General features: G+C 35.4%; 1 protein-coding gene across 2 annotated transcripts in view; it reads left to right on the forward strand.

Annotated features, from left to right (window-relative positions):
• Window positions 1-21,082, forward strand: part of LOC143231938 (acetylcholine receptor subunit beta-like 1) — a 69,435-nt gene extending 48,353 nt beyond the window's left edge. Inside the window, exons 4-6 of one of the 2 annotated variants that reach the window (XM_076466820.1) lie at window positions 427-536; window positions 2,416-3,421; window positions 19,595-21,082. In XM_076466820.1, coding sequence (XP_076322935.1) covers window positions 427-536; window positions 2,416-3,421; window positions 19,595-19,600 — 1,122 coding nt within the window. In that variant the 3' untranslated portion in view covers window positions 19,601-21,082. Of the gene's footprint in view, window positions 1-426; window positions 537-2,415; window positions 3,422-13,281; window positions 15,137-19,594 lie in introns of those variants that run through there. The other variant, XM_076466818.1, reaches the window with a different exon arrangement.
• Window positions 21,083-21,441: the final 359 nt, after the last annotated feature.

The following is a 21,441-nucleotide window of genomic DNA, read 5'->3' on the forward strand; positions in this document are numbered from 1 at the left end:
ACAATGTTTGGTATTTAAATAGTAGTACAACAATGTTTGGTATTTAAATAGCAGTACAACAGTGTTTATTAGTTAAATAGTAGTACAACAGTGTTTATTATTTGAATGGTAGTACAACAGTGTTTATTATTTAAATAGCAGTACAACAATGTTTATTACTTAAATAGTAGTACAAAAGTGTTTAATATTTAAATAGCAGTACAACGGTGTTTATTATTTAAATAGCAGCACAACAATGTTTATTACTTAAATAGTAGTACAACAGTGTTTATTACTTAAATAGTAGTACAACAGTGTTTATTATTTAAATATCAGAACAACAGTGTTTATTGTTTAAATAGCAGTAGAACAGTGTTTATTATCATAAAAAAATTCCCGACATATAATATATTATATTTGAGTTTCCATTTCATGACTCTCTAACAGTCCTGGCTCGACTACCAGCTACGATGGGACGAAGCTGATTATGGGGGCATCACGGTTCTTCGTCTACCCCCTGATAAAGTTTGGAAACCTGACATAGTGCTTTTCAATAAGTATGTAACTTGGTGTTTTGTGTAACTTATTATTTGAAGGACACATTTCTCGACATTCTGTTGTTGTTTTCTATAGAAACTTCTCTTCGTCTCTTTCAGGGGCTCTCCGTCATATGAATGATTCCCTTCCTTATTTTTATTTGAGATGCTGCCGTTAATATAATAATTTTGATATCTTAGTTAGGTGTGCTTTAGGAGAAGATTAATTCTGATAAGTTAATGTTACGGTCACTTCGATTTACTCTGTCGAAAATTATATGTGGAATCAACGTTAACTCAGTTACTGTCGATACAAATATAGTAAACAGACCCGAGCTCGAAAAGTTAAGAATGGTTGTAAATACTCAACAAAGTGTTTTCAGACGACTATAATTCTCCTGAAATCAAACTAATATTCACTCACAGAATTATCAGGATTAATGGCACAATAAAGCTAACAGTGTATTATCCATCGAGAATGACCCACCAGACCTGGTAAGATCAATATTCAGTGTCTGATGTTTTACGTCGTAGGGGCCTCTAATGACTCCTTGAGTTTCATATAGAGCTACGATTACTTTAGTAACGACTTTATATTATATACAGAGCAGTAGACAAGAAAGTATTAATGCTTTACAAAGACTATAATCAACATACCAGGAAACAATATTAAGAGTTTTATACATAAAAGTGTAGTATGTAAACCATTCTTTTTTTGTAAGTTTATCTTTATAGTTTTATTATGAGTTAGAAGAAAGAAGCACAGTAGAAGTCTGAAACCGTAGAATGAAGTGAAATTATTTTCCGTTAAATATATTTTTAAAAACGTTTACGCTGCTAAGCTTCAGCCAAACATTGAGTACCATTTCCACGTGCTGGTGTATCTTAGGACTACTCGTAAGCAATATTTTAAGAGTAGGTAGTTTATTTACAAATAAATTAATTTTCGGGTGTATGAACTTAAATAGTTGTTACATTTAAATATATTCAACATTTTAAACATCCTTTTCCTTAACGTGTTATTCAGTTTTCAAAGTCTGTTTGTCTACCATATCGGGTTACTGAAGAAGATGAGACATTGTGAGCTTTTCAATCACCCGATGGTATTGATTGAAAAATTAAAAAATGCAGACGTAGTACCATTTATATAACATGCAAAAAATTTACCATTAAAACACTGTAATAGTTGTATCAAAATTTACATACCTAAAGTATTGTTCCCCGGTAGGAGAGCGGAAAGCCTACACATTTATAACGCTAAAATCAGGGATTTGATTTCCCTCGGATACAACAGATAAATCTATGTGGCTTTACTATAACAACACACACACACCGAGAATATTTGTGAGGGTTTATTTGTTTGTTTTTGAATTTCGCGCAAAGCAACACGAGGGCTATCTGCCCTTGCCGTCCCCAATTTAGCAGTGTAAGACTAGAGGGAAGGCAGCTAGTCATTACCACCCACCGTCAACTCTTAGGCTACTCTTTTACCAACGAATAGTGGGATTGATCGTCACATTACAACGCCCTTACGGCTGAAAGGGCGAGCATATTTGGTATGACGGGGATTCGAATCCGCGACTCTCAGGTTATGAGTCGAACGCCTTAACCCACCTGGCTATGCCGGGCAGGGATATTATGCACTTTACTAATACGTGTTTCTCATGTTTTCGTGTTTCTAAGCAACACCTGTGTCCGTCTTGATGATCGACTCTGAATAACAAGGTTTGGTTGAATAGTGTTACAGATATGCGAAAGCTAAAACGAAAAATTCGAAATCACATTCTGAGAGAAATCGTATTGTTACGTTTTTAGTATTTTCGAATAATCAAAACGAAAGCAGGTTCTTAATAGCACGGTTGTAACCACACAGTTTCACTTTTTTTCGTTTCTCCAACAGTGCTGATGGAAACTACGAGGTCCGGTACAAGTCCAACGTTCTCATCTATCCAAATGGATTGGTGATGTGGGTACCTCCCGCTATTTATCAGAGTTCGTGTACCATTGACGTGACGTATTTCCCTTTCGATCAACAGAAATGTGTCATGAAATTTGGCTCTTGGACGTTTAATGGTGACGAAGTAGCTTTAAAGCTGGATAGCGATAACAGATGGGTGGATCTTTCCGCATATTGGAAAAGCGGTACCTGGGATATTGTTGATGTACCAGCTTTCCTCAACACTTACAACAATAGCAGAGAGGGTAAACCTACTGAAACAGACATCTCGTTTTATATAACAATACGAAGAAAAACACTCTTTTACACGGTGAACCTAATTCTGCCTACCTTTTCCATATCTTTTCTCTGTATTCTTGTCTTCTATCTTCCAGCAGAAGCAGGAGAGAAGGTGACACTTGGAATATCGATTCTGCTGTCTTTAGTAGTATTCTTGTTGTTGGTGTCAAAAATATTACCTCCTACTTCTCTTGTTCTTCCTTTGATTGCCAAGTACCTGCTCTTTACTTTCTTAATGAATACGGGTTCCATCCTGGTAACAGTAATAATTATCAACTGGAATTTCCGTGGACCACGGACTCATCGAATGCCCAACTGGATTCGAGTGGCATTCTTAAAATACTTGCCTATTATTCTATTTATGAAGAGGCCAAAGAAGACAAGGTTGAGATGGATGATGGAAATGCCAGGTTACGGAACGCACCATTTATACCATAGCTCACGAGAAGGTAAGCCTTATAACACAAGGAACAAATCAGAATTTATGGAACTAGCTGACATTCATCACCCTAACTGTACGGCAGCAAGAAAACTGTCTCCGGAGCCGGAAGTTCAGCTGTTGGACACGGAGGCGCAAGACACCTTGTTCCTGTCTCCCAAAGCTTACAGAGCAACAGAAGCTATTGAATTTATTGCTGAACATTTACGCAGCGAGGACGAGTACATACAGGTAAGAAAAATCTTTCAAATATTGATATAATTCTTACGAATATCTATCTATCTTGAGCTTCACTGAATTATAGATTCTTTCTGGATTTTGGTTTGATTTGAATTTCGCGTAAAGCTATTCTAGGAGGCTAGTATCCAACTTAGCAGCGATAGATTATAGAGGCGGTAACTAGTCAACACCACCCACCGCCAACTTTTTGGCTACTTTTTTACCAACGTATAGTGAGATTTACCGTCACATTATAGCATCCCCCCGGCTGAAAGGACAAACGTGTTCGGTTACAAGGAAATAGAATGTAAAAACTGGATAATAACAAAATACTGACTTTAGAATATAATGTTATTGTTTTGCCGACCGACTAGTTGCCTTCCCTCTAGTCTTACACTGCTAAATTAGGGATGGTTAGCGCAGATAGCCCTTGAGTAGCTTCGCGCGAAATTCCAAACAAACCAAACAAAACCAAACCGAGGGTTAGCTCTCTTTGTTGTCGACACTTATTTCTGAGATATAAAATACGGTAAAAAACTTTCTGAATAATATTTGATATTATTGTCTTCTAAACGTATGTCGTTTTCTAACACTTCTGAATTTCAAGTGTTATATAAAACTCTTAAATAATGTTCTTTTTAAATACTTCCATAATGCATTTACACAAATACAAATATGATATTATATTTTACTGCCTTTGCATTGCTTTTATTTTAATACTTTCTTCGAGCATTTCTTTTAGAAATATCCTTACAGGTGACTATCAATGTTAGGCCCAGCATGGCCAAGCGGATAAGGCACTCGAGTCGTAATCTGAGGATTACGAGTCCAATCCCCGTCACACCAAACATGTTCTCCCTTTCAGCTGTGTGAACGTTATAATGTGACGGTAGATCCCACTATTATTTTGTTAAAAGAGTAGCCCATGAGTCTTCCCTCTAGTCTTACTCTGTAAAATTATGGACGGCTAGCGCAGATAGTCCTCGTTTAGCTTTTCGCGAAATTTAAAACAAACAAACAGTCAATTTCTGTCTTAGACCGTTCGGCTACTCATGGTACAATATTTTACAATAAATTTTTACAGCTACGTATATCATCCGTAAAAACACGTCGTTTTCCACTGATCGAAATATTCTTGTCCATGTTTCGAAATAGTCGAAATATTATCGTGGTTTGAAGCTAGTTTAGAACACGAAAGTTGAGAAATTAAACGTCATATGCAAAGTATGGTGCATTCTGACAGATAACCGGTTAGTTATGAATCACCTTATTTCTCAGTGGTTTCTGAGCAACACTATCTACTTACGTAACATTCGCGCCGAATTGAAACGATAAATCACTTCTTTTGTTACGTTTTTTTTATCAGCAGTTATATTTCTCTACTGGTTAGAATGAACTGAAACGTACTCTAACGCACCTTGCGAAACTTATTGTTTTAATGAAATGCTATGGACAGAAGTGCATGCATGTACATTGGATTCGTAGATTTCAAGGTAATTCTCGTCCCAGAAAGTGATATTGCACGCCTTAAGGCCACCATAGCACCTTTTTACGTGTTGTACTGTTTCTTGGAATTGTAATTTCTCAAAACTTTATTGGTCTGTAGTTGCACAGAAATTTATGCTAATAGAATCGTTATTATAAATAATTATTGCAACATGTTTGATTGAAACAAAGAACAAAGAGATAATAATTTACTAAACAAGAATATTAAATAATTTATAAGTTTTAAAATGAAGTAGAGATACCATTATAGAAAGTAATGAAAACTATATGACACATTTATAAAATGGAATCCTTGCTTTGGCCTACAGGTAAGTGTATGAAGATGCCAAAGTAGAGATTCAATTAAAATGTGTGATTGTGGTTTTAATTATTGTTTCATTACTTTCTATAGTAGATAGTATTCTTGCTTGCTTACTGTTTATGTTATACCTGCATAAAGTATATATATATATACTTTAGAAAATGTCACGTGTCTACCCCCCCCCTTACGTAACGCCATCCTTTGGATTGAAAAAGATATTTAAGTACGTTCATGAAATGTTTATCTCTTATATTACATATATATATGAATTTTTATCCAAATATCAAGTATGTCAGTGAAAGAAACCAGAGAAATTAGGTTGCGATAGTCCAAACCGTCTCGGCGCTAGCCCCGCTGACGTGATCAGAGAGGTAGATAATAGACGAAAATGTTGCTTTGTTAGACATTTTTGCATTGTTATAGCGGAAACGTTAGCGACCATAATAAGTATATTTGTACATAATATATCGTAACCAATTCTTCAAATGGTCGGTTTCTCGCTTAGGAACTCGATAGGTTGGCTTTTCGGCGAGTGAATTATTTGGATTCCTTGTCGATCTGTACTATGAAGAACTATTGTACTTAAAATATGTATAGCAGCTGTATGTCAATCCCACTTCACAATATTAGTAATTATCATGTGTTTCAAACAGATATTTTAGTATAATTTTTTTTAAGAACTTCGCGCAAAGCTAGTCTAAGGTTACCTACGCTGTTTCTAATTTTGGTACAATAGACTAGAGAGTAGGCAGCTAGTCCACATCACCCACAGTATAACTCTTGGGCTACTTGTTACTAACAAATATAAAGACGTATTATGACGTTCTCACAGCTGAAATGACGAACGTGTTTTGTGACGAATTTCGATCCCGCGATTCGCCGATTATGTGACAATTCATATAAAATACAGAGCACAGAAAATTATACAAGATGTTTGCTATTTATTTGGTGAAGTTATTAAAGCTGTCTGTCTCTGTCCTTAATTTTTAATTGTTCACAGCGAGAGCATTTCTGCCACTCATCATCTAAGTTAACGGATTGACTAATTGTTTGTTTGTTTTGAATCTTGCGCGAAGCTACTCGAGGGCTATCTGCGCTAGCAGTTCCTAATTTAGCAGTGTAAGACTAGAGGGAAGGCAGCTAGTCATCACCACTCACCGTCAAATCTTGGGCTACTCTTTTACCAACGAATAGTTTGACTGATCGTCACATTATAACGCCCATACGGCTGAAAGGACGAGCATGTTTTGTGCGACAGGGATTCGAACCCGCGACCATCGGATTACGATCGAACGCCTTAACACGCTTAGCCATGCCGAGCCCCGGATTGACTGTCACATCGCGTGTTTGTGTGGGGGACATTCCATGTTATTGTATGGATTTGATCCGGCTCGCTGGTTCGAATATCTAGAGTTCTACTACAGGCACTCCCCGCGCTATGTAAAGCCTGGAAGTTTGATACTTATAGAAGTATCTTTATGTAAACTTCCAGTAAGGGTGACTATAGCAGTTGTCGTATCTTATCTGTTCCTCAGACATTACCTTGCTGGGCTTTAATTTCTCCTTTATTGAAACTATCGTAAAACTTCCAGTGGTATTTATACCGTAACCAGTACCTAATCGACTATAAGAGATGCACATAAAAGTGGTTTTAATTACTATTGGCAATATAAATAGTGTGTCTTATGCACATTAAAAGAGAAAAGAATGTACTTTATAGAATAGCAAGATATTTCAAAAATATTGAGGAAAAACGACCAATGAAAAACGCACACCGAACCTACCCAGAGAAACCAATAATGAAATGTTAACCAAATTATGATACGAAAACCAGTAGACTCTAAACACGTTTAGAACCAACCCAACACCAATTATGTTTCTGGAAAGAATGATATATTAAATGGGTGGTCAGAAACATAAATCTTCATAAAAATAATTATTTAATTACTCGATCCTTCTGCAGGCCCGACATGGCCAAGCGTGTTAAGGCGTTCGACTCGTAATCCGAGGGTCGCGGGTTCGAATCCCGGTCGCACCCAACATGTTCGCCCTTTAAGCCGTGGGGGCGCTATAATGTTACGATCAATCCCACTATTCGTTGGTAAAAGAGTAGCCCAAGAGTGGGCGGTGGGTAGTGATGACTAGCTGCCTTCCCTCTAGTCTTACACTGCTAAATTAGTGACGGCTAGCGCAAATATCCCTCGTGCAGCTTTGCGCAAAATTCAAAACAAACAAATATACTGTTGTTCTGTAATTTAAGTCAAGACATAAGTCACGTGATTTTTAGGCTAATGATAGAAAGCTTTACTTAAGCCGTACTATTATTCATATTAATATACATAAATATTTAAAATACAAACGGGAAATAGGTTTAAGATTTTTAATACAATACAGTCTACCGTAAGTATGGGATACTATTAGAGACTAGTTAATTTGTTTTGATTTAACCAGTATTGAAGCTGTTGTATTATGCGTCAATATTATGAACTTTGAAAGTTGTAGTTTTTTTAACTCGTTGCAAAACACTAGTTTTATTATTCGTGCGTTTAAGAGTAATATTAGGGCCTATAATATGGAAATGGGTTTTCAACATACTGCATTTTTATTCACAGTTTATAAATTATCTAATAACTTTTGTAACTTTTTAAAATACGTTGTCAAGTCATGAGATATATAAACTATTAACACACACTCTCTCTATATATATATAATATGACTAAGAATGAATCGTTTGCTATATTCAACAGGGATATTTAAGCCCCAATATTCCGTGCATTTATATATATGTTTTTAAGCCAATACAACGTGGAAGCACTGAATTTTACCTAAAGGATTAACAAGTAACAGGCTGCCCTGTTTATATGGCTGAAGTGACTTTAAGTATGTAATTTCTACACAGCGCCCTCTATTTAAAACACCTGTTCACCTCATAAAATCAACTAAAACAGAAGCATAAATATCGTTTATCGAGTATTAGGCCGCTTGAGGTTAATATAGATAGAACTCTCTCAAGTTGAATGAAAGATGATGTTTTAACATTATTAAAGGAACCTTCTACTGTAGCAGAATATCAGATTTATGAGCTAATGTTACTTGCAGATTTTAAAATAAACGTATGCAAACAACTAGTTTAAAATGTTAGTAGCATATATCCTAAAGTAAACATATACAAACAACAATGTTATAAATGTTAATTGTACGATTCAAAATAAGCATATATAAACAACGGGTTTAAAATGTTAGTTACAAGTTTCAAAGTAAACATATACAAACAATAAGCTTTGAAATATTAGTGGTAAGTTTCAAAGTAGACATATACAAGCAACGAGTTTAAATAAATATTCAGTTCGCGCTATTCGTCGTAGAGAAATGAACTTTCGTTTTATTTATGTTTGTTTCTGGTATTTGAAAAGTCAGAATAAATTGTGTTAATTTTCTCAGTATTCTAGACAGTTAAGGTGCAGTTCTATAAACTATCATAACATACAAATATGTATCATACGATAAGGAAACAATCAAGATATGAAACGATAACATATCAATTTACTTTTTTCTCATATTCACTATACGGCCATTTAAATGAGCTAAAAGCAGTTGATAAAACAAATATAAAGAAATAATGTACCAGATTAAGAGAAAACAAAAATGCTTAATTCTGCTTTAAAAGGGTCGGGCATGGCACTCAACTCGTAATCTGAGGGTCAAGACTTCGAATCCTCGTCACACCGAACATGCTCGCCCTTTCAGCCGTGGGGGCGTTATAATGTGTCGGTTAATCACACTATTCGTTGGTAAAAGAGTTGGCGGTGGATGGTGACGACTAGTTGCCTTCACTCTAGTCTTACACTGCTAAATTAGGACGCTAGCCCTGGTGTAGTTCTGCGCAAAATCCAAAACAAATCAAACCAAAAATACGCGTGTGTGTCTTTGTTATAGCAAAGCCACATCAGTCTATCTGCGGAGTCTACCGAGGGAAATCGAACCCGTGACTTTAGCGTTCTAAGTCCGTAGACTTACCGCTGGACCAGCAGAGGACACAAAAATACGGTTAGGTTTTACACATCAGTCTTTCAGGTTTTATATTAACTTCGTTGTAAGTCTCATGTCTGGATTTTACTGTTTACATTTCAGTGTGAAAAACAATCGAATAACACACAGTTGGAAAATGGTAAGCCTTATTTTGTTTTAAGATTCGTTACTTTTTATAAAAGTGTATTTTACTGGCGAACTGTTCAAAGTGCTCGAAAACATGCCTGGCGTAAAGGATCTAGTCATTGCAAGCTCACATATGAACTCAATATGGCTTCCTTTTTAGTTGTTTACTTTTCTAGAATGTAGAGTTTCTAGCAGGCAAAAGAAATTCGTCATAGATAGAACCCCTTTAAAAAAAATTGTTGAACTTAATCCGCTGTAGACGTCATGACCAATCAGGATACGACTTCGACTTCCTTTTTCTTCATTCTCTCACGTGGTGAATGTAACGCAACAGAAAAAAAAATCGATTGCCTAATGATCAAAGGATTGAATAAAATATTGCCAGTTGTTTTTAATTTGTCAGGAATTATTAAAGAAATGGTTACGTTATTACCCAAATATTTGTCTGTATTCGTTTCATGATAATACAGATATATTGTGATGCTTTGTAATTTAAAGTCAAGTAAACCCATATAAATAAACGTATTTAAGTATTGTATACTGACATCGATGTCATCAGTTATGAACGATCTAAGTGTTATCGATTATAATAATCTCGACAGGTATTTGGATTAAAAAACAGCTTATGTTTAAAGACAAAACAAAATGATTGGCACACAGAGAGCTCTTGGTCCGACATGGCCAAGCGTGTTATGGCGTTCGACTCGTAATCCGAGGGTCGCGGGTTCGAATCCCGGTCGCACTCAACATGTTCGCCCTTTAAGCCGTGGGGACGTTATAATGTTACGATCAATCCCACTATTCGTTGGTAAAAGAGTAGCCCAAGAGTGGGCGGTGGGTGGTGATGACTAGCTGCCTTCCCTCTAGTCTTACACTGCTAAATTAGGGACGGCTAGCGCAGATAGCCCTCGAGTAGCTTTGCGCGAAATTCCAAACAAACAAACACAGAGAGCTCGGTAATTATAGAATTCTTTTTTGTCTAAGGCCACAACGATAGCAGTAAAAAGAGAGCGCGGGCATATTAGCCTGTTCGAATAAACTGTTCCCCTCAGGACAATAGTTTTATCAACCCAAAAACATTAGATAGTATCAGCTGAGAGAAACAGTGAACATGTTTCGTTACTGGAACATTCCCATATATGGATTCACCCCATTCTCGGTCCAAAGAAAAGACTCACACCTTGCCTCTGTATGCATTTAGATCCTTTTATAGCTATGTATTTGGAACACCGTTATTATTACTGTTATAGTTTTATGTCATATTTAAACACCACTGCAGTTACAGTCATGTGGAAAAGTTAGGACACCCTTCCCCCTAATAGCTAGTGTTACCCCCTTTGGCTGAAATAACTGCAGTGAGACGCTTCTTGTAGCCATCTACCAGTCTCTGGCATCGGTCTGAAGAAAGTTTGCCCCACTCCTCAATGCAGAATTCTGTCAGCTGTGAGATGTTTGAGGGGTTTCTTGCATGTAAAGCCCGTTTCAAGTCACCCCACAGCATCTCAATGGGATTAAGATCTGGGCTTTGACTCAGTCATTCCAGGACTCTCAATTTCTTAGTTTTCAGCCAGTCCTTGGTAGATTTACTGGTTTGTTTTGGGTCATTGTCGTGTTGCAGGGTCCAGTTCCACTTCAGCTTTAATTTTCTTACAGATGGTCTCACATGATCCTCAAGCACCCTGTGATATACAGTAGAATTTATGGTTGATTCTATGATTGTGAGCTGTCCCAGGTCCTGCTGCAGCAAAGCAGCCCCAAACCATGACACTTCCACCTTTATGCTTCACAGTTGGTATGAGGTTCTTTTCCTGGAATGCTGTATTTGGTTTACACCAAACATGTCCTCTGTTCTGGTGTCCAAATAATTCAATTTTGGACTCGTTTGTCCAAAAAACATTATTCCAGAAGTCCTGGTCTTTGTCTACATTCTTCAGTCTGGCCTTGATGTTTCTCTTAGAGCGCAAAGATTTCCTCCTTGCACACCTCCTATGCAAGTTAAACTTGTGCAGTCTCTTTCTGATTGTAGAGGCATGCACTTTCACATGAACAGTAGCCAGAGCCTGCTGTAGGTCCCGTGATGACATGTTAGGGTGTTTGGAGACCTCTCGGGGTGAACTTGCTTGGACGACCAGACCTGGGCATGTTGGCAGTTGTTTTGAAAGCCTTCCACTTGTTGACTATATTCCGGACAGTGGAATGGCTGATTTCAAAATCTTTTGGGATCTTTTAAATCCCTTACCAGACTCATAAGCTGCTACAATTTTTCTTTCTGAAGGCCTCAGACAGCTCTTTTGCTCTCACCATGGTGCTCACTCTCACTTCAACAGTCAGGAGCACACCAAACTAAATGTTTGAGGTTTAAATAGGGCAAGCCTCATTCAAAATCCTGAGTAACGATCTTCTAATCATGTGCACCTGGTGTGATACACCTGTGTGTGAGTTGAGCCATTTTAAGTGGGAATAAATGTGGGGGTGTCCTATCTTTTTCCTCAGTTAGAATATGCATTTTTATAGAATTACATTTACAGAAGAACTTGAAAAGTATTTTCTTCAGTTTTAATTGTTTAGTTATCTTCCTATAATCTCTCAGTATTGTTAAAATTGAGATTAAATATCTATATATCCAAAAATGTTACAAAAGTACACAGACTTTCATAGGGTGTCCTAACTTTTTCACATGACTATATATTTAACAAGTGATATTTAAAAATTTATTGGTATATTTATAGTTAGAAATTAATATTTAAAAATTTATTGGTATATTTATAGTTAGAAATTAATATTTAAAATTTATTGATATATTTATAGTTAGAAATTAATATGATTATAGTTTGTAGCAAAAGTGTTTAAATATCTCCACCAGGTGTCTACTCCCGAGTCTTTGCGCATGCTCATAAGAAAAAGGACACTACACACTGCTGCTACACAACGAAACATTCGTCTTAAGGAGTATAGTGTATTTGAGACACTGCGTCCATCTCTATGATGCATTAGTTTTTACAGGATTGTGGGTTTGGAATGCTTATAAAGTCGTGTTCAGATACTTTCAACGCTACTCTATTTCACAGCAAAACGATGTTCAAAATAACGTCTTTCATTTCCCTTAAAAGTCTAATGGATCTTGAGTCCTATATACGTTTTAGTGTGCTGAACTATGATATTACACAGCAGTAATACTTGCTATATCATCCTGGAACATCCTTAACGAACTATATGTTTAATATGTTAATAATAAACTTAGTGAAGCGATTTCCAGTAATTTTCCAAAGTATGTAACTATAGTAGGACTATCACACTATGAATTAAAATATGTTACTAAACCAATCTATTAAGTTTCATACTTTGTTCTGACACTGTGCTATTATCCAAGATGCTAAAATCAGTTGAAAAATCAAATGATTGACTGGGTTTTATATTTATTTATTTTATTATCATTAAAAGGCCCAGTATAGCCAGGTGGTTAAGGCACTCGTCTCGTAACCTTAGGTTCGCGGGTTTGAATCTCCGGCACACCAAACATGCTCGCTCTTTCAGCCGTGGGGGCATTATAAAGTGACGGTCAATCCTATTATTCGCTGATAAAGCGTAAATTGGTAAAAGTTGGCAGTGGTGGTGATGACTAGCTGCCTTCCTTCTAATCTTACACTGCTAAATTAGGGACGACTGACGCAGATAGCTCTCGAAATTCAAAAAAATCAAACTATTACTAGAAAGCTTTTTTTCAAACAAGGAAAAAAAATTGAAAAAAATTAATACTGTATTTTACTTTTGTAATTTTAACATTTATGAACGCCGAGTTATATTAAAAGCATGCTGTATAAAACTAACATTCGATTTTTGTTTTTCACAAAATAGCAATTCTAATCTAAATCTCTTTGTAACGCCTTCCTCTTATAATGTCTTGTTTCAGATCCGGGAAGACTGGAAGTTCGTTGCTATGGTAATAGACCGTCTTCAGTTGTATATATTCTTTGCCGTGACAACAGCAGGAACTATAGGCATACTCCTGGATGCACCTCACATTTTTCAATACGTAGATCAAGACAAGATAATTGAAATGCACAAAGGAAAACCAACATGAGATGCCAAGTCTATGCGCATTCAAGATCGCTGACTAAATATATATGAGAGTCGATTTTTTTTCAACGCTGGGAAGTTATGCGTTCATGTCAGTCATTATTTTCCGTTGCACGAGGAAGTGTAGCTAACACCAACATCCCTCTGGGATATACCTACTGCAATATGCAGAGCTTAATAAAATCGGTTATAACGGATACAGTTTACGCCAGCAGCAGACAATCCGTGATCATCGTTCCTAGTGTGCTGTCTCCGAAGGAAACCGTGTAATTACCCATAATTCATTTTTCCGTAGCTACGTGTGATGAGTGTTAAAACGTTATGTAACCAGTCAGATCCCACGTGACCTAAAATATTTGTGAAAAGCTATATTGCTTAACTTCTACCATTTTGCACAGTATGACGGCTTATGCAATGCGGTATCAACTCGATCATTGAAACAAATTCTACAAGTATGGCATTTGTAAATCCATTGGAAATGGTGTGTGAAACAATGCAAGAAGAATACTGAAAACATCGAAATCAACATTCATATCCGGTAATATTTAAATCTGTTTCTTTAATGGAAATAATCCAACAGGATGTCAAGACTTCTAGAACCAGAAACTCCCGCCCACATATATTCAGAAGAACTCTTTACAATGAAAAATCCAACTACTCGACATGTATAGAATCTTCGTTTAGAATATAATAGCTTCTTGATAACGTATTTTATTCTGATTTCTTGAAGCTCAAAAGAGACAGTTCTATCTCTTCAGAAGTACGTGAGATAATGTTTTTCATGAGTGTATTTTTTTTATGTCCCGTAGTACACAGAGTGGTGTTGCTTTAGAGAAATATATGTACTAATCCCACTTCTTGCATGATGTGATTTTTATTCTCCTTTGTAAGCACGTGGTTTGTAATCTAAGTTACACTGTAAAATATGAAACCGAGTTGAAATGTAAAAAGATGAGAACACTGATCTGTACTGAACAAAGTAAACAGTTAACAAGTCCCATAGTAAGAAGTGAAGAAAGTGTAACACTGATAAGGAAAAATAGAACCAAAATATCAATTTTTTTTATACCAGAGTTTTCTCATTTCTTCATTTTCAACACTCGGAACAGGTTTTATAAGAGAGGCAGTTTTGTTTTTATTTTTATAAACATTTTGTGTTTCTAAACTTTTTTCGTTAAGTATTTTAATAATAATGTTACAGCTTTATTTAATGGTATCATATTTGAATCATTTATAATTTTACATCATAAAAGTGAAAAAGACAGCTTAATTATAAATGATATAAAACTTCGGAATTCATTGTTTTGATTGGCAAAGTTTTTTGTGTTTTTCTCCAGTGCAATCATTTATGCTTATACTTAAAATATCTGCATATTTATTTGAAACAATGTCGAAAATATGATGTTTTCGAGTGAAATTTGGTAGTTAAGATATTGTATTTTGATCGAATTGTGGTTATTGTGTATGGTTGGATGTAGAACTGTGTAGTCTAAGACTTGAATCTGTTTCCAGTCTGTTGAACCTGTTTATTAATGTGACTAAATGGGCTAAAGTTGTCTCACCTTTGACAGGTAATAATACGATATGCTAATGAAAGCTTGAAGCTAGTAGTTTCGTATATCAATGTACCTTTGTATAGGAAAATATCAAATAAAATATTGTTGACTATTTGGATAATAAAAGAATGCAATAAAGATGGCCAGTTTAATTGTTGTGAATTTTCGATTGTTGTGAAAATCATTTGCATACATAAGACTACTTATGTATCATATTCATGTAACCTTCAAAGTATGATTAAATTGTTGTGTTCTTGCAGAATATACATATAGCTACGAAATATTTAGACAAACCAGTTAATAACATTCGATTAGAGATTAGATATTCCATTACTTTTAAATGTACATAATAAACATAAAAAGCATGGCATCATTCAGGCTTCTTCAATATTGAATAAAATATGTTAACTGTGGAACATTTAAGCATCAATTAATATTTATTAACATATAATGTTATCAGTATTAGGACGGTTTTATACAAAAGAATCCGTGGATTATTTCTTTCACAGCTGTAATAAAACCTTGAGTTTCTTTCATTATTTCGCTAACTGTTACTATAGCATTTATTATAATCTATATCTTTTATTATACTTTTAATATTTATGAGATGTTAGTTATTGGGCATGTCATGTAGTGATGGATGAGGTTAGTCTGGAATAAGTGAAAGCGTTGTACCATCCTGCATTATGAAATTGCATGAATTCGAAAGTGTTTGGAAAGTCATAGTATCTTACACACTCTACAGACAATGTAAAAGCAGTTTAAGATATCCCAAAATTGAATGTTATTTTGCTGGATTTAGTTTTTTTAGATATGCTAACGACAACTTTACTAAGACTCTCAAGGGCAGTTTTGGAACACTTTGAAATTATTTATATACGTAATGTAGAATAGTTATGTGATGTGTCTAATAGTCAAAACGATGGATAAAAGTAAAAAAAAAACATCTCCGATCTTTAAGGGCGTTAGGGTGGGCGTCTTTATAGCAAGAATGTGTTAATCAAGTGCTATTTCTTGATTGGCTATTCAAAGATTTCTGTAAGAATCTGTGAATAATATCTTTACCAAAGAGATGTTGACTTGGCTTGTGTTATTCTAAAAAGTAGAGATGCGGAATATGGTTTTATAGTTTGAAATCAGTTTTTCCTGGCAGGCGTTAAGCCTTTTGACTCTTCAATAGAGAAGAATGACTCCAAGAGTTTACCTGAATTAACAAAAGAATGACTCCGAGAGTATACCTGAATTAACATGTTCGCCTATGCTGCATTTCTATGCTGACGAAAAAGACCTGTTCCAAGCTGATAATATAAGTATTCTCTGAAGAAAATGATACTGACCTCTATCGGCAAACACAATTACCAGGTCTCATTTCGGCTGATTGTTGACAAACTCGAACGTTGTGCTTTCTACCACAATCTCCTCTGCAATTAAACAAAATACTTCCTGACATCTAGTGGAGTCTACAGCACGCCGAATCCAGGCCATTATTTTAACGAAAGTTAATACAATTCAATGTTAGGTAAAGGTTTCGCTTGTTTGTTTTGAATTTTGCGCCAAGCTGCACGAGGGCTACCTTTGCGCTACCCGTCCCTAATTTAGCAGTGTAAGACTAGAGCAAAGGCAGCTAGTCATCACCACCTACCGCTAACTCTTGGGCTACTCTTTTCCAATGAATAGTGGGATTGACCATCACATTAAAACACCCCTACGGCTGAAAGGGCGAGCATGTTTGGTGTGATGGGGATTCGAACCAGTTACCCTCGAACAACGAGTCGAGAGTCCTAACAACCTTGTCATGCCGGGCTCTAGGTGAAGGTCGTTATAAAAATGTCTGTTGGTAAACTTCTGAAAATTTCAACAAAATTTATACATTCTTTGTTATTTTTTGTAATGAATAATATTAATACAAATAAGAAAGATGACTGACTTGCTGCTTGTAAACCATATTTACTTGAAGGAGAAAGTACCGAATATTAATGGATATTTTACTTAAATAACCATCTTATACAATGTGTTCAGAAAACTCATATGCTTATAAAACAGCTACAAAAGTGTTAAAGAATTATGTCCCATCTACAAAGCTGTCCAAAAGAAAGTTTCACATTTCAACTCACAAGTTGTAAATCATAAAAAGACGAAATTGCGCAGGAATGTTGAGGGAAGCATTTGGTTACAGATACCACAGCTGTTACACGTTGCTACTAAAAATATCTGAAGTGAGTCATGCGTGTATTCGACAAAAATACTTGTCTGGGAAGTGGGCAGTATACCAGGTTAGACGCGATGATGTCCGTTTTCATGTGGATGCAATGTACTACAAATGTTGCAGGAGCAAATTTTGATCATTTGATGTGATTGGTCAGACATCAATTTATAGTTGCTCCTCTAGTGACAAATGCTGCATTCCCACACCCATGGCTTATTAAAAACACACCCATGTAATTCCGCATTTTTTGCCATACCTTTAGTAAAATATGATGCAATGAACTTCGAAAGTTTATTCACAATCACTGTGCGTATTACTGTTGTTATCAGGTTACTCAGCAGCGTAAGAATAGCGGTTGAACATTGGCATGCCAAATACTTCCCTTATTGAAGTAGTTTCCAGTATATGCTTTCTACAAACCTAAGAATTGTCCCAGATATTTTTTGAATGGATTCTATAAAGACAAACTTGGAAATACTAATTTATTTTCATTTGTAATTGAGCTAACAAAAAGTTAGCTTAAAATTTCGTGCGTAGACATTTTACAGAGGGTTTAGTATGATATATTTAGCCAATTTTGGGGCATTAGCATGTCCAGTCATGCTCTGTCTGACGACCGTTTATCTGAGCAATACCTCTGCAGCATAATTCCCATAGTAAAGCTCCATCGTAAGGTTGTCATGTCAAAAGCACACCACCTCTACTTGCAAGGACATCCACGTTTTGAAAATTCTAAAACTACAATATGAATACATCTTTCTGATTTGAAAACAAATATTTTGCGTTGTAAAGCGATCATATTTTGATGTCATCGTATTACCTACTCAATGCCAAACAGTATTAAAATGTAGTTTGATACATGGCGTTTCACTGCAACTTTATATCGACTGTGGTTATCCCGTGACTCGATACTTTGCATAACTAATTTATTTTTGATAAAATGTACTAAAACCAATGCTTCAATGAAAATCACAAATCTGGGATGATTTGCTGCAGCAAATTAATATTAAAAAACAATATGTTTTTCTTTGAACACATGGCGTATCTACTAATAGTGAATTTCTGAAAAAAAATGTAATTTTGTGTCATTAATTCCTATGGGAAACTCATTTGAAAAATTTTAAGCCTACTTTCGATATATCCGGATATCTTACTGCATGCGATTGTTAATATCTTTAAAGCCATCACCTTTAAAACTATGCATCAAACTAAATATAATGTTTTTAAATTTAACCAATGGAAAATTCATTAAAAACCATATACATAAACTTGTACATACAAATTGTTAAATAAAATCTTGAAATCAATTTTTTTTTAAGTTCTGCATTCGAGCATTGCTGAAAGATAGAAAATCTACGATTTTTTCTAAATGTTTTAGTAAGTTTCTCTAAAAACTCATCATGTGTGAAATTGTGGAATAGCCCATTCACTGGAAATAAACTAGTCGGCTTTGGAGCAACAGCTGTTTAAAGGTTTCGTATCCGGAAAATTCAATGTTTCGATAATATGGTTTTATTTTCTGCTGACCTTTCTCGCTGCTTTCAAAGCATTACAGAATGTTTGCTAAAAATATTTTTAATGCAAAAATATGTTTTTAATTACTTACTTTAAAGTGACTCTAATAATTTTATGTTTTACTTTCTAAATCTGAACGCTTATATTACCTCATGTTATAGTTTATACTGATGATGTTTCTTTTCTGTAAGTGCACGCTTATACATTGTGCCCTTATTCAAAATATTGGTATTTTCTTTTAATTTACTGCTCTGAAATAATTAGGATTTTGAAAGCTGTCACAGTGTAAACTCTCTACCAGTATACGGCCTGGCATGGCCAAGCGCGTAAGGCGTGCGACTCGTAATCCGATGGTCGCGGGTTCGCGCCCGCGTCGCGCTAAACATACTCGCCCTCCCAGCCGTGGGGGCGTTATAATTTAACGGTCAATCCCACTATTCGTTGGTAAAAGAGTAGCCCAAGAGTTGGCGGTGGGTGGTGATGACTAGCTGCCTTCCCTCTAGTCTTACACTGCTACATTAGGGACGGCTAGCACAGATAGCCCTCGAGTAGCTTTGTGCGAAATTCCAAACAAACAAACAAACAATCTACCAGTATTCTGTTTTCAATCCATAATGAACTAAAAAAGGCTTCAGATGTGTATTTTTCTAAATGTAAAACATAATCTTATAAAACTATAAGAATTATTAAGAATGTCTTTATATTTTGTGAGCTTTTCGTGGAGTCTAAAAGGCTTAAAACTATGTTCTTATGAAATTTCCAAAAAGATCGAGTGCCTTTCACAAAACTTATTTATTCCCTACTTCATTATAAGTTATAGAAATACTAGGTTTTGACACTCCTTCAAGTTTTATTTAATTATTCCACAGAACTGAAAATTTCACGTGAAGCAGAAGAAACGGCACAAGTGGCTAAACAACTGTGAGATTATCACGAGCAAGCAGTAACCAGTTAACCCTGAAAACGTCTTTAGTCTGAGTGGGAACGTCCGGAGATGGTCCAAGCGTAGTCTTCCGAGTGGAGAAGCAATCAGTGAAGCGAATACCGTCAGATTGTGCCGGTATTAAAACTAAAGCCACCTCTTGCATCATACAAAAATAAAGGAGAAAAATTCTTTCTTGTCTTTGCAAAGTACATATACATATTGTGTAAAGAAAGACCATAATCAACAGTACTAAGACCAAAACTTTAAACATTATAACAGGTAAAAAAGCTTACATCTCTATAATTTAATTTTCTGTGCTATTATAATTACAAAGATGATCGCTTGTTTTGCATGTCTTCTTGATTTTCTTAATTGAAATTACATAAGTACCTCTTCCAAATTGTCAGGACCTTTGATTAAAATTACCTAGTATTTTATATGAAGCATTGCTACTATTCGAAAATAGTAAATTTACCGTATACGATCAGATATTGCCTTACTATTTCAGATTCTAATGAACGTAATGCAACGCCAAAATTATTAATGCATTTGATGATTCTATAGAACGTTGCTTATAGAAAGGTGTAAAGGCACTTCACAAATTAGTCCTGGAAATGTTCTAAGTGAGAACAGTGAGAAATAAGATCAGCTACTTAGAGCACAGAAAAAATTAAGTTAAAAATGATAAAGATTTCTAAAGAAACCCAACACAGAATGATTTTATTTGTGTATTGACTGATAAAACACGAAACCTTAAAAACTTTAATTATAAACACAAAGTACAATTTTTCTTAACATTTATTTCCATCCATAAGACACCGTGCGTGACCTAGTGTTCGTTATATCGACTGTGGTTCGAAGGCTCATAAAATTGCACTTTCTTGAGTAAACTTTACCATTCTTTACTTGAGTGTGTGATAAGGGTAATAGTCAATTTCATTATTCAGTTTACAGTTGTACAAAGCCATTTCGGATGTAGGTACTGGTGACTGCCTTCTGAGTGGTTAATCGTTGAATATTGAGAATGACTACACTAGTTTCCGACACAACTGCTTGGTCCAATAAAAATAATATTTCTTTAGAGTCAGTTCGGCCAACTTAAGAGGTTTAGGCTAATTATAAATAATATATTAAGCTAATAATGTAAAGCAATCTCTATATTAAAGTACAATAACAGAAAACGAAATTAAACATAGAAAAAAATAGATTTGTTAAACATTCTAGCTGGTGCTGTTAATGAAAGTAAAAATAAGGAAATAAGATAGCATAATCAACTAACGGAACATCTACAAATAAATATTAGCTGCTGTTTATAAATCCTGTCGTAGATATGATGTTCATTGCAAGACGTAGCATCAGTGTAATCGTTTATAAACACTTTTCATGACATCCATAAGACGTCTTGTGACCAATAAAAACTCGATAATGCAATTACCACAATGTAACTTTCACATTATTTGTTTCTTTGTTTTGAAATTTCGCGCATAGTTACACGAGGGTTATCTGCACTAGCCGTCTCTAATTTAGCAGTTTAAAACTAGTCACTACCACCCACCACTATCGCTTGGGCTACTCTTGTACCAATGAATAGTAGAATTGATGGTCGCTTTATAATACCCCATCATGGCTCAAATGGAGGGAGTGTTTGGTGGGACGTGGATCAAAACATGTGACTCACATATTGCGACTCGTGCGCCCTAACCACCCGGCCATGACAGACCTGAAGACATAAATAAGTCAAATAAAAAAAATCATCATATGTTTAAAACGCCGTCCAATCTAGGATTTTCT

This window comes from Tachypleus tridentatus, chromosome 11 (assembly GCF_004210375.1).
Source record: "Tachypleus tridentatus isolate NWPU-2018 chromosome 11, ASM421037v1, whole genome shotgun sequence".
NCBI lineage: Eukaryota > Metazoa > Arthropoda > Merostomata > Xiphosura > Limulidae > Tachypleus > Tachypleus tridentatus.